The 14,160-nt window shown below is 36.2% G+C and overlaps 1 protein-coding gene and 1 pseudogene across 2 annotated transcripts in view; one reads left to right on the plus strand and one right to left on the minus strand.

Annotated features, from left to right (window-relative positions):
* Nucleotides 1–14,160, minus strand: part of BRINP3 (BMP/retinoic acid inducible neural specific 3) — a 364,729-nt gene that overhangs the window by 112,573 nt on the left and 237,996 nt on the right. For both annotated transcript variants that reach the window (XM_028104768.2, XM_028104769.2), the window contains one exon: nucleotides 10,471–10,707. In XM_028104768.2, coding sequence (XP_027960569.1) covers nucleotides 10,471–10,707 — 237 coding nt within the window. The remainder of the gene's footprint in view (nucleotides 1–10,470; nucleotides 10,708–14,160) is intronic.
* Nucleotides 12,962–13,810, plus strand: LOC114210405 (small nuclear ribonucleoprotein-associated protein B' pseudogene; annotated as a pseudogene).

The following is a 14,160-nucleotide window of genomic DNA, read 5'->3' on the forward strand; positions in this document are numbered from 1 at the left end:
TGTGGCTAGGACTTCTAATACTATGATGAATAGCAGTGGTGATAGTGGACATCCCTGCTGCATTCCTGACCTTAGGGGGAAAGCTCTCGGTTTTTCCCCATTGAGAATGGTATTCACTGTAGGTTTTTCATAAATGGCTTTTATGATATTGAGGTATGTACCCTCTATCCCTATACTCTGAAGAGTTTTGATCAAGAAAGGATGCTGTACTTTGTCAAATGCTTTTCCTGCATCTATTGAGAGGATCATATGATTCTTGTTCTTTCTTTTGTTAATGTATTGTATCACGTTGATTGATTTGCGGATGTTGAACCAACCTTGCAGCCCAGGGTTAAATCCCACCTGGTCGTGGTGAATAATTCTTTTAATATACTGTTGGATCCTGTTGGCTAGTGTTTTGGTGAGATTTTTTGCATCCATGTTCATCAAGGATATTGGTCTGTAATTCTCTTTTTTGATTGATAGGGTCTTTGGTTTGGGGATCAAGGTAATGATGACCTTATAAAACGAGTTTGGAAGTTTCCTTCCATTTCTATTTTTTGGAACAGTTTCAGAAGAATAGGTATTAATTCTACTTAAATGTTTGGTAGAATTCCCCTGGGAAGCCATCTGGCCCTGGGCTTTTGTTGGTTGGGAGATTTTTGATGACTGCTTCAATTTCCTTAGAAGTTATAGGTCTGTTCAAGTTTTCTATTTCTTCCTGTTTCAGTTTTGGTAGTTGATACATCTCTAGGAATGCACCCATTTCTTCCAGGTTATCTAATTGGCTGGCATAGAGTTGCTCATAATATGTTCTTATAATTGTTTGTATTTCTTTGGTGTTGGTTGTGATCTCTCCTCTTTCATTCATGATTTTGTTGATTTGGGTCATTTCTCTTTTCTTTTTGATAAGTCTGGCCAGGGGTTTATCAATCTTGTTAATTCTTTCAAAGAACCAGCTCCTAGTTTCGTTGATCTGTTTTACTGTTCTTTTGGTTTCTATTTCATTGATTTCTGCTCTGATCTTTATTATTTCCCTTCTCCTGCTGGGTTTAAGCTTTATTTGCTGTTTTTTCTCTAGCTCCTTTAGGTGTAGAGTTAGGTTGTGTATTTGAGACCTTTCTTGTTTCTTGAGAAAGGCTTGTATTGCTATATACTTTCCTCTTAGGACTGCCTTTGCTGTATCCCAAAGATTTTGAACAGTTGTATTTTCATTTTCATTGGTTTCCATGAATTTTTTTTAATTCTTCTTTAATTTCCTGGTTGACCCATTCATTCTTTAGTAGGATGCTCTTCAGCCTCCATATATTTGAGTTCTTTCCGACTTTCCTCTTGTGATTGAGTTCCAGTTTCAAAGCATTGTGGTCTGAAAATATGCAGGGAATAATCCCAATTTTTTTGTACCAGTTGAGACCTGATTTGTGACCTAGGATGTGATCTGTTCTGGTGAATGTTCCATGGGCAGTAGAGAAGAATGTGTATTCCATTGCTTTGGGATGGAATGTTGTGAATATGTCTGTGAAGTCCATTTGGTCCAGTGTTTCATTTAAAGTCTTTATTTCCTTGTTGATCTTTCCTTGGATGATCTGTCCATTTCAGTCAGGGGGGTGTTAAAGTCCCCCACTATTATTGTATTGTTGTCAATGTGTTTCTTTGCTTTGGTTATTAATTGCCTTCTATAATAGGCTGCTCCCATGTTAGAGGCATAGATATTTACAATTGTTAGAATTTCTTGTTGGATAGACGCTTTAAGTAGGATATAATGTCCTTCCTCATCTCTTAATACAGTCTTTGGTTTAAAATCTAATTTGTCTGATATGAGGATTGCCACCCCAGCTTTCTTTTGGTGTCCTTTAGCATGGTAAATGCTTTTCCACCCCCTCACTTTCAATCTGGGGGTGTCTTTGGGTCTAAAATGACTCTCTTGCAGACAGCATATCTATGGGTCTTGTTTTTTAATCCAATCTGATAGCCTGTGTCTTTTGATTGGGGCATTTAGCCCTTTTACATTCAGGGTAACTATTGAAAGATGTGAATTTAGTGCCATTGTATTGCCTGTAAGATGACTGTTACAGTATATTGTCTGTGTTCCTTTCTGATCTATGCTGCTTTTAGGCTCTCTCTTTGCTTAGAGGACCCCTTTCAATATTTCTTATAGGGCTCGTTTCGTGTTTGTAAATTCCTTTAGTTTTTGTTTGTCCTGGAAGGTTTTTATCTCTCTTTCTATTTTCAATGAGAGCCTAGCTGGATATAGTATTCTTGGCTGCATATTTTTCTCGTTTAGTGCTCTGAATACATCACGCCAGTCTTTTTTGGCCTGCCAGGTCTCTGTGGATAGGTTTGTTGCCAATCTAATGTTTCTACCATTATAGGTTACATATCTCTTCTCCCGAGCTGCTTTCAGGATTGTCTCCTTGTCTCTGAGACTCATAAGTTTTACTATGAGATGTCGGGGTGTTGATCTATTTTTATTGATTTTGAGAGGTGTTCTCTGTGCATCTTGGATTTTGATGCCTGTTTCCTTCCCCATATTAGGGAAGTTCTGTCTTATAATTTGCTCCAATATACCTTCTGCCCCTCTCTCTTTCTTCTTCTTCTGGGATCCCAATTATTCTAATGTTGGTTCATCTTATGGTGTTGCTTATCTCTCAAATTCTGCCCTCGTGATCCTGTAGTTGTTTATCTCTCTTTTTCTCAGCCTCTTTATTTTCCATCCTTTGGTCTTCTATATTGCTTATTATCTCTTCTGCTTCATTTATCCAAGCAGTTAGTGCCCCCATTTTGATTGCACCTCATTAATAGCCTTTTTGATTTCAACTTCATTAGATTTTAGTTCTTTTATTTCTCCAGAAACGGTTTCTCTAATAACTTCCATGCTTTTTTCAAGACCAGCTAGTATCTTTAAAATCATGATTTTGAACTCTTAGGTCCAACATCATACTAATGTCTGTATTGAGTAGGTCCCTGGCAGTCGGTACTACCTCTTGTTCTTTCTGTTGAGGTGATTTTTTCCATTTTGTCATTTTGTCCAGAGGAGAATAGATGAATGAGAGAACAAAATGCTAACAGGGTAACAATGCCCCAGAAAATATACTCTAAACAAATCAGAAAAGACCTGAAACCAGGGGAAAAGAAAGGGAAAGAAAGAAAAAAGAAACAGAAAAAAGAGAAAGAAAAAGATAAAAACAAATAAAAACAAAACAAAACAAAAAAAACAGAATATGATCAAATATGATTAGGCTGATGCATAGATCAGTGCTACAGACTAGATTTTGGGTGTCTTTGGGTCTGTTAGAAGAATGTACCACCCAAAATTTTAAAGAAAAGAAAACTTATATATGTACAAAAATAAGGGTTGATACCTTGAAGGGATGGAATATGACTGTAAAGATGAAAATTATAAAAAATTTTATAAAGGAATTGATAAGAAGTTGTTTGAAAAAAGAAAGAAGAGGATTTAAAAAAAAAGAAAAGAAAAAGAAAAGGGGATAGAATGCGATCAGGCAGGAGACTAGAACAAAGACATACACTAGGGATTTAGGGTATATTTTGATCTGTTAGAAGAAACTGTAGCTCAATATTTTAAAGAGAGAACAAGTTATATATATATGCCAAAAATAAGGGTAACTACTATGAAGGGATAGAATATGACTCTAAAAATGAAAAATAAAAATGTTTTTTAAAAAAGGGATTGATAAGTTGTTGGTTGGAAAAGGGAAAAAGAAAAATTAAAAAAAAATTAAAAAAAATTAACTTTGAAAGACTAAAGAATCACGGTAAAAAAGCCATGAATTCTATGTGCAGTATTCCCCTAGCGCTGGAGTTCTGCTGTTCTCATTGATTGGTAAACTTGGTCTTGGCTGGCTGTTGTGGATCTTCTGGGGGAGGGGCCTGTTGCTGTGGTTCCCAATTGTCTTTACTGGAGGCAGAATTGCCCCGCCCTTGCCTGGTCCAGGCTAAGCAATCTGCTCGGGTTTGCTCTTGGGAGCTTTTGTTCCCTGCAAGCTTTCGGTACAGCTTTGGAGGACAAGAGTGAAAATGGTGGCCTTCCAATCTCCCCCCTGGAGGCTCTGAGAACTCAGGGCCCCACTCCCCAGTGCACCCCCAGAGAAAAGCAGTCAATCACTCCTGTCTCCCCGGTCTCTGGCCACACTCTGCGCTCACCCTGCCTGTGACCCAGCGTTTCTATCTCTGGCACCCAACTCGGTGTGGTTCTCCAAATCCAGCAAATCCCTGCCTTGCGCTCCCAAGCCGCTCCTCCCAGTGGAGGAAAGGGAGTCTCCCCGGATCTGCCGCTTGTTGGGTCCCTGCTGGAGGAGCAGTGGCCTGACTGTGCTGGGGATCACGGTTTATGGCAACCCCCAGCTGAGAGCCTGCTCCTCGGCTCTGTCTCTGCAGCCAGCTTCCCTGCTCCGATCCCTGGGAGTTCTGCTGCACTCAGGCACCCCTGGTCTTTCTGTAACCCTGAGGGTCCTGAGACCACACTGTCCCGGGAGGATTCCACCCCCCGCTTAGCCACGCAGCAACGTCCCTCAGCGGAGCCGACTTCTAAAAGTTCCGATTTTGGGCTCTGTGACTCTGTCACTTGCCAGAAGTGGCCGATGGAGGCCCACTCCCCCGTTGTCTATCCTCCTGAATATCGCGTCAGATTCACTTCTCCACACGTCCTACCTTCCAGTAAATGGTCATTTTTCTGTTCACGGAGTTGTTGCTATTCTTTTCTTCAATCTCCTGTTGGGTTCATAGGTGTTCAGAATGGTTTGATCCTTATCCAGCTGAATTCCTGAGACCAGATGAAATCCAGGTCTCCTCCCTCTCCGTCATCTTGCTCCACCCCACAAATAATCTTTTATTACTACTAGTATTATTATTGCTGTGTTATTTTAACCAGTCCTGTGGTCTTTTATTTAGAATACTTAATGTAATAAGAAAAAAAGAATATTTAATATAATAACCGTTATAGTGAGATTTTATCTGACCTAACACAATTTATTAAAAAGATGTTCTAAACCTTTTCCTTTACACTGCATTAATCTATTTGATCCAGATGATTTTTTCTCTTGTTTTTACATTATTGTCTTTCTGGGGGGGAGGGGTAATCAAATAATTTTTATTTGATTTTCTCCTTCTAGATTTCAATTAGTTTTCCTTATTTTAGGGTTATTCCAGGGATTATAATATATATCCTTGATTTGTATCACTCCAATATCAATTATATCTCTTAACACATCCTTAGCAATGGCAACACCTAGTAATACTGAGAATATTAACTCTTTACATTCATCACCCATTTTTCCACTATTATATGTTAAAATCCTATATACATATATAATTTCCACATCACATTATTATTTTATGCAGTTGATATTCACTTGTATTTACTTGCACATATTTGCTATTTCTAGTATTCCTCTTCCTCTTTGCATTTCCATGTTTTTACTTAGCATTTCTTGTCTGAACAAATTTTTACTTTCACCTTCATTTTTGAAAATATGGTGGGCTGGTATATAATTCTAAAATAAGAGTTATTTTCTTTATTTTTAACGATGTCAAAATCTGTTTGTTTGTTTTTTGATAAGTCAGATCTATTATTTCATTGAGAATAATGTCATTTTTTTTCTCTAGGTATATTGAATAATTATTTTCTGCCTTTTTTTGGAAGAGATTTTCTATGATGTGTCTGTGATTTTCTTTTTATTTATCTTTTTTTATTTTTGTGTTTGCTGTGCTTTTTGTAATCTGTAGGTTGAATGTGTAGGTTTTCAGCTTTGAAAAAATTGTTTCCATTATGTCTTTGTATATTGTATTTGCCATTTTCCCATCTACCCCTCTTGTGCCTCAGATTCAAAAATATGTTAGACCTTTTATGAATACCTCACTTGTGTACTTATCCAATATTTTGTTGTTGCTTTCCTCACTGCTTCCATCTTTGTCTATTCTATTAACCTGTCTTCATATTCACTAATTTCATCATCCACTGTGCAAAACTCTTATTAAAACAAGACTTTGAAATTATTGATTTCAGATATTGTATTTTTATGTTTTAGAATGTCCTTTAGTTTACTTTTATGGATGCAAATCTCTGATGAACTTTTCAGTATCTTCATCTACATGATCATTTCTTTCCTTTAGTTTTTGAACATTTTAATAATAATTATCCAAAAATCTTTCCTACTAATTTCAATATCTGGATCATTTTACATCACTTGTCTGGTTTCTTTTCTCTTTGACATTAGCTCCATGGTCTTGTGTGCTCACATATGTTGAAAATTAAGGTTTCATGTCCATCAGATATAAAAAGAACTGCAGAGATTTTAGAAAATGTTTTCATTCTCAAGAGGTCACCCTCTTCATATTTAACAGACACTATGGGGAGTTGATCTTTCCAGGATCAACTCCTTAAGATCAGGATTTAAACTGTATTAGTGCTGGGTTATAATTGTATAAGATTCAATCTACCTCTGGTTCTCCTCTGTTGTTAAAGTGTGGTCCTTTAAAACTTTCAATTATCCACCCTTTGAGTATTTGCTTCTTCAGGTCTATAACACTGCAAAGATTCAATTTTATCACCCAGAGGTTTTAGTTTATCTCTTTAGTCATATGTCCCTGGTAGGTTCAAAATAAGGCAAATGTCTTTATTTTTTATTATTTTTTTAAAGATTTTATTTATTTATTTGAGAGAGAGAGAATGAGAGATAGAGAGCACGAGAGGGAAGAGGGTCCGAGGGAGAAGCAGACTCCCCGCCGAGCGGGGAGCCCGATGCGGGACTCGATCCCGGGACTCCGGGATCATGACCTGAGCCGAAGGCAGTCGCTTAACCAACTGAGCCACCCAGGCGCCCCATGTCTTTATTTTTTTAAAAAGATTTTTATTTATTTTTTGACAGAGAGAGACAGAGACAGCGAGAGAGGGAACACAAGAAAGGGGAGTGGGAGGGGGAGAAGCAGGCTTCCCACAGAAGAGGAAGCCCAATGCAGGGCTTGAACCCAGGACCCTGGGATCATGACCCAAGCTGAAGGCAGACGCTGAATGACTGAGCCACACAGGCACCCTGGCAAATGTCTTTAAAGAGGTGACTGGCCCTATATTTAAAAGCCTTCAAGTCAGTCACCAATATTCTTACTTTGACCTACTGTAACTGCCAAATTTTCTTCTGGTTTCTTTGTTCTGGAAAAGCGTTTTCCAGGAGCTAATCCTACATTCTCAGTTTCTAACTCTGCCTTGAACTGATAAATGTGCCCCAGGGAAAAACAGTTGTAGAAATTGTGTCAATTCATCATTTTCTGTAGGGTTTTCCATCCTTGCCAGTTTTATTTTCAAACTCCTCCCTCTAGAGAGTTTTTGTCTTATGCTCTCGACAATCTGTGATAAACGTCATTCTGCTTTCAGAGAACTTTTAATAATCCATAGCATCCAGCGCTATCTAAATTCAGTAAAAACTTTGTCTTAAAACTAAATGTCTTTAGGTCCATTGAATCTAGAATTTTGTTAGTCTGATCTCCACAACCGCTAAAAATTTTGTTGGTTTTTCTTTCTTCCATCAGCTACATTTTGTGTGGGTGAATGCACAGTCCTCAGCTTCTACTCTAAAGCAAGAATTGTCAAATGTTCACAGAATTAAGCACATTAGTGAATAGGAAAGAAGAAAGAAAGAAAGAAAGAAAGAAAGAAAGAAAGAAAGAAAGAAAGAAAGAAAGAAAGAAAGAAAGAAAGAAGAAAGGAAGGAAAGAAAGGAAAAGAAAGAAAAAGAAAGATAGAAAGAAAGAAGAAAGAAAGAAAGGAAGAAAGAAAGAAAGAAAGAAAGGAAGGAAGGAAGGAAGGAAGGAAGGAAGGAAGGAAGGAAGGAAGGAAGAAAGAAAGAAAGAAAGAAAGAGAGGGAGAAAGAAATAAGGAGGGAAAGAAAAATATGAATCCCCAGCTTATACCTCCTGCCAGGAAACTTTTTCCATTTAGTTTTGCTGCTTTTGCGATCTGTTATGTCTTTGAAGATACAATTTAAAAAATTATTCAGTTTTCTAGTTACTCTCAATGGAAGTGCTGCCCTACTTCAATATACTATTCTACCTGGAAACAAAATGCAAATGCTCATTTGATGATTTTTATTTTAACGCACTTTTCAAGGAAAAATAAAAAGGGTAGCATTCCAGTGTGAATTCCACAAATACAGAGAAACTCAGAGGATTTCCTGGTCTAACCTATCTTACACCGTGCTATGAGATAGGAGTTGTTTGGTTTTTATTTTTATTTTTTTATTTTTAAAAAAGATTTATTTATTTATTTGGGGGGGAGGGGCAGAGGAAGATAATCTTCAAGCAAACTTCCCAGTAAGTGTGGAGCCAGCGCAGGGCTCTATCTCATGAATCTGAGATCAAGTCCTGAGCCGAAATCAAGAGCTGGATGCTTAACTGCCTAGCCACCCAGGTGCTCCAGTTTGTTTTTTTTTTTTTTAAATTTAACCCTGGGAAAACTACTATATATTATAATTTATCTAAAAGTGCTGTATTTCATACTTATTTTTAAACATCAGATGGTTTACATGAATAGAACAAGATAGATGTCTCACACATGATCTGAGTATTCTATTGGGAAAACTAGAAAGATAAATTTGAGATTAGAAATTCATTTGGTTTATTCCTAGATATATTATTGTTTTTTGTGTAATTGGTAAATGGGATTTATTCCTTAATTTCTCTTTCTGCTGCTTCATTATTGGTGTATAGAAATGCGACCGATTTCTGTAGATTGATTTTGTATCCTGTGACTTTACTGAATTTGTTTAACAGTTCTAGAAGTTTTTTGGTGGAGTCTTTTAGTTTTGCTAAAAAGAGTATCATATCATCTGCAAATAGTGAAAGTTTTACTTCTCCTTTGCTGATTTGGATGCCTTTTGCACTGTTGATGGGAATGAAAACTGGTGCAACCACTCTGAAAAACAGTATGGAGTTTCCTCAAAAAGTTAAAAATAGAACTACCCTATGACCCAGCAATTGCACTACTAGCTATTTATCCAAAGAATACAAAAATACTAATTCAAAGGGATGCATGCACACCAATGTTTATAGCAGCATTATCCACAATAGTCAAGACAATGAAACAGCCCAAGTGTCCATCAACTCATGAATGGATAAAGATGTGGTATATATACCAGGTGTTTTATGGAAGTGCTGAATGACTATATTGTATACCTGAAACTAATATTACACTGTATGTTAACTAAGTGGAATTTCAATAAAAACTTAAAATATATATATATATGTATATATATATAATAGGAAAAGAAATTCATTAGGTTTTCCAACAATTTCAAGGGGATAAGGATCTTTGATTCTAGTTTTTCCTGTTTATATAAATAGAAATATCACTAAAATTGAAAAGCATTATTTATTATGCACTATTTTGATCAAAATATATGTTAAGAAATCATAAATTCATTAATCTTCCCTATATCTATTTACCTATCCTTTTATTTTATAATTTGGTGGTTCTACTCTGAAAAACAATGATGTTTTGTTTTAAAACAATCGTGTTGTTTCTTATCTGATGTTAGCTGCGGACTGTCATATATGGTCTTTATTGTGTTGAGATATGTCCCTTCGGTGTCTAATTTGTTAAGGGTTTTTATCATGAATGGAGGTTGAATTTTGTTGTTACTTTTTAAGTATGTTTGGTTAAATTAATCACCAGAAGAATTATAATACCCAAGCATATAAGTCTGACTTCTTGGCAGTTAAACCTTTTTTGCCCACTTGAAAGTCACTCTAACACTTTTGACTAAATACTACATAATTATACTCACCACACTCTAAGGATTTTAATTATTTTTACTCATGTATTATTATATGTATTTTTATCAGTATTTTTAATTTTATGTTGAGATATCCTTAATCTTTTATTAAAATTCAATGTTTTATAAAATGAAAGCTATTATAGGTTATGCAATCAGTAAGAAACAATATTGAAAATGTGTATAGGTACTCATAAAAATTCAGAAATAACAAAAACCAAAACCCACAAACATAAATCAAAATTGATCTAAATTTGATTAAAAAAATCAGTAGTTAAGTGAAGTTGCACATTCATGAGATTCATGGTATAGAACAAATGCTCTCTGCATTTTTCCTCACAAATGAAACTCAGGGACCACTAGAAAAGTCTAGAGAGATATCAGAGAAATCAGGTGATAAGTTCTTATATTGAGAAAGGCAAAGGCTTTCTTTCTTAAATGACTAATACATCAGCTCAAGAGCAGGTGAGGTTCTAGTGACGATAATGCATAGTAATACAAAAATCACCATATGTGCTTTCAGTAAAAATACTGAATCAGTGGTAATAGAAGTGATATGGATGTCTATTTGAAAGAATAAAATAATAAATTAAATAAAAGGCTTTCCAATTATGTAATCATGTTCTCTTCCAAAAGGATAAAGTAGTTATTTCAATATAGTATTTATTTTGGCAAAGTTTAAATGTTACATTAAAAGTTGTCTTACCTGATTCCTCAAACTCAATGTTGTAGGCTTTCCAGGTTTCAGTTATTCGAAGAAGATTCTCTTCCATGGCTTGAATGTCCATGGAGGGGCAGTTGCATTCTGGAAATTTGGGACCACACTGACACCAGCAATCATTGTCCTTGCAGATAAACTCTCCCTCGGAATTGCAAGCAATGTAGCTCAATGCTGCTTGTACAAAACGTTCCTGAAGATAGTCTGGAAGGAGGACTTGTAGCCCTTAAAGAACAAACAAACAAACAAAAAAGCACATACTTAAAAAAAAAAAGCATAACACATTTAAAATATTCAATAAGGGCTAATAATTTAATATATAAGTTATGGATTGAAAACTATCAATAGAAAATTATCTAAGCCAAAATAAAATTATGTAAGCCTACAAAATTGCAAACATTTGTAATTCTTTTCAACATATGATGACTCTATGCACTGTTCAATCCCAGAATTTATAGAGCTGTTTAAACCCTCAGATTAACTGATTTTTAAAAAATTTACTTAATTGCTCACTATTATTTATTTATTTATTTATTTATTTATTTATTTTAAGTTTTCCAGTTAGCGTACAGTGTTATATAAGTTTCAGGTGTGCAATATATCGAGTCAACAATTCCGTACACCACCCAGGACACATCAGGACAAGTGCACTTTTTAATCCCCATCACCTGTTTCACCCACAACCCCTCTTGTAACCATCAGTTTGTCCTCTATAATTAAGTGTCTGTTTCTTGGTTTGTCTCTCTCTTTTTTTTCCCCTTTGCTCATTTGTTTTGTTTTATAAATTCCACATATGAGTGAAATCATATGGTATTTGTCTTTCTCTTTGGCTGTTTCCCTTGTTTAGAATATTTGGTTATTTTTACATAATGTAGACTGAGCCTACCTTCCTAAACTTTTAAAAAGAGACATGCATTTATTTCCCACCACTTGATTTCAAATAGTTTTCAATATTTTCATTTTACTTTCAAACTGTCAGCCCACATTTACATAGATATCATAATACAATATGTTGTGGCGTTGGTAAGAGTGTTACAGATGCTGATGGTAATGCTTACCTCATGTCATTAACAATACATAACTTTTATGACTCTCTTGTTCAGGAGTGATCACTAAGACTGACTACAATGAAGCAGATGGATTGATTTCAGTTGTTTCACAGGTCATGTCTTGGCCATGTTTTAAGACAGCCCTAGAGATAGGATTCATCACTTTATATGCAAATTTAGTAATGTTGATGTCTCTTAAGAAAAAATTAAAAAATGAAGATAGGGCTATATGATTAATATTTAGTTTTCTCTACTGGTTTCACATATATTATGATATTTCAAGAAAATATAATTCCAATTTCAGCATTTCTTTTTACATAGGAAAATTTAATAAAATAGCTTAAATGTTCAAAGTGATCAGTAAAAAAAAAAAAGCATAGAAGGAAAAATTTGGCGAATACCTAATTGCTATTTATTACAAAACTTAATATTTACAATTATGTTTATCTCTATATCTATCTATATAACTACCGATCCCTAAAAAAAGAAAACTAGCATTCCGTAAAATCACACTAAAAATAACAAGGTTTCTTTTTGTCTGGAGACAGACCACTCAAAACCTTGTAATTTTTTAACCAGACCAGTAACATGAACAATATTGATACTTAGAGAGATAACATCCATTGCCTTGGTAGATAAGTCAGAGTAACTGGAAGCTCTCTTAGGGATTTTTTTTTTTTAATGTACAAGAACAACAGAGTAAAAATACCAATAGGAATGTAATTACAGAAGGTCTGCTTGGTGCTGAGACAATGCTTAGGGAAGCTGAGTTCTAGCCTAGGATGTGCAATGAAAGGAAGCATTTGATGAAGGGCACAGTAAATCATAAATGATAATCTAATGGAAATTGCACAAATAAAAATATACAAATTGGAGTTAAGAAATAATCGATGGATTTAATAGCAGGTTAGAAAAAGCTGAAGAGATAATAAGCAAACTGGAATATGCCAGAAAAAATATTGAACACAGAATAGTAAAAGATAGCAAAAGAATATAAAATACAGAAGACAGTATAAAATATATACAGGTCATGACTGAAAGGTCTAAAAATATATTTAATGGAACCTCAGAATAAGAGGTAAGAAGGAAAAAAGCAATATTTGGGGAATAAATGCATAAGAAATTTATAAAATTGATGAGATATCAAGAAAATTGTAATTTGCATCACAGAAATTTATGTTCTAGCAAGACAAACAACAAAGTGAAAATGGCCAGCTGACCTGTGCTCTTCAATGCTGCTTTGCTCTTGTACTACCTAAAATAGTGTGAGAATCTAAGGACTCCCTTGGACATGATAAAGTGGCCACCTAAAATGTTCATCATGTACTAAATAGACCAAGAGTATGTGATCTGCTGCATTAAAAATATTTCTATTTTAAACTAAAAATATTATATTTCTTTATTTACCAACAAAGTCTAATCCTGGCCAGAGCAGCAAGATGCTGCAGCACCTGGATTACAGGATGAGGGGCATCCTGCAGCACAGCCCTATCTTCCCTGGCAACTTCAAGTCTTTCACAAGCATATGAATTTGAAACTCTGGGACTGTAATGAGTTCAAGCCAAAGAACTCAAAATAAGCAGAAAGAGAAGAGAACCGAGGCAGGGGTCTGGGGCTACTTCGGGGGTAGGACCTGGTCTCAATGACAGTAGAGAAACCTCCTCCCAAAGATAATGACATTGCCCCAGTGTCACTTGCTAGCTGCCAGGGGCCCAGGGATCGGCAGAACTGCTGGCTGAGGATTCCCAGCTGGTGTTCCAATGCCCCAGGCTCCTGTAGGACTCTCTGGGCCAGTCCCCCCGGGGGGGGGGGGGGTGGGCTATTGCAACAGGTGATAACCCCGCAAGGAAGAGGCACTGTTGCAGTCACTGCAAATACTTCCATAGCTAGGATTTCAGGGACCCCAACCCAATATACAACTGGCTGTGGGGATCCTCTGCCATCTATGGGCCAAGGCTCACTCATTCCAGGCATGATGGGCCCAGCACCTGGCAGGAAGCCTCCCATGCGTCCCCCATTGGGAATCACCACTGGATGAGGAACTCCAATGCACGTGCCCCCTTCAGGATGCGGCTCCCTCCCTGGGGGATGTTAGCCTTCTTTGACCCTTGGCCACAGAGTTATGAAAGCAACTCCACAAAAGCGAGGGCCTGATTCCCCAGGGTCATGTTACCACAGACCTGTTTGTTTGTTATGCCCTTGTTCTTGGTTTCTCACGGGATTGTCTGGTTTCCCCTTCAGGGTCCCCTCCCCCAGGAATGCACCCACCAAGGCCCTAGACTCATCTTGGCCCTCCTCAGCTCCTTGCCTATATCCCGTAAGGCTGTACATAGTCCCTTTCCTTCCTTGTGGCCTGTGAAACTAGTTTATAATAAACTATTAAGAATATCAAAAAAGGAAAAGAAAAGAAAATTTGTTCCAATACATCAATAGAGAAACAAAATAGGAAACAAAAGAGTTTTATGAAGCAATATCATTCTGTTTTTATTATAAGCAAAAATACATAGTGACCTATCATTAACAATTACGTTAAATCTATTTGATAATAAACCAGTTGTTTGTCAATTTTTTTTAAATAAAACATTAGGAACGAACTGGATTTGGGAAAGTATTTGTTACTTAATCATAT

The sequence above is a fragment of the Eumetopias jubatus genome, unplaced genomic scaffold (genome assembly GCF_037043125.1).
Source record: "Eumetopias jubatus isolate StellerSeaLion01/CBP00866 unplaced genomic scaffold, mEumJub1_p1.0 scaffold_12, whole genome shotgun sequence".
In the NCBI taxonomy this organism is placed as follows: Eukaryota; Metazoa; Chordata; class Mammalia; order Carnivora; family Otariidae; genus Eumetopias; species Eumetopias jubatus.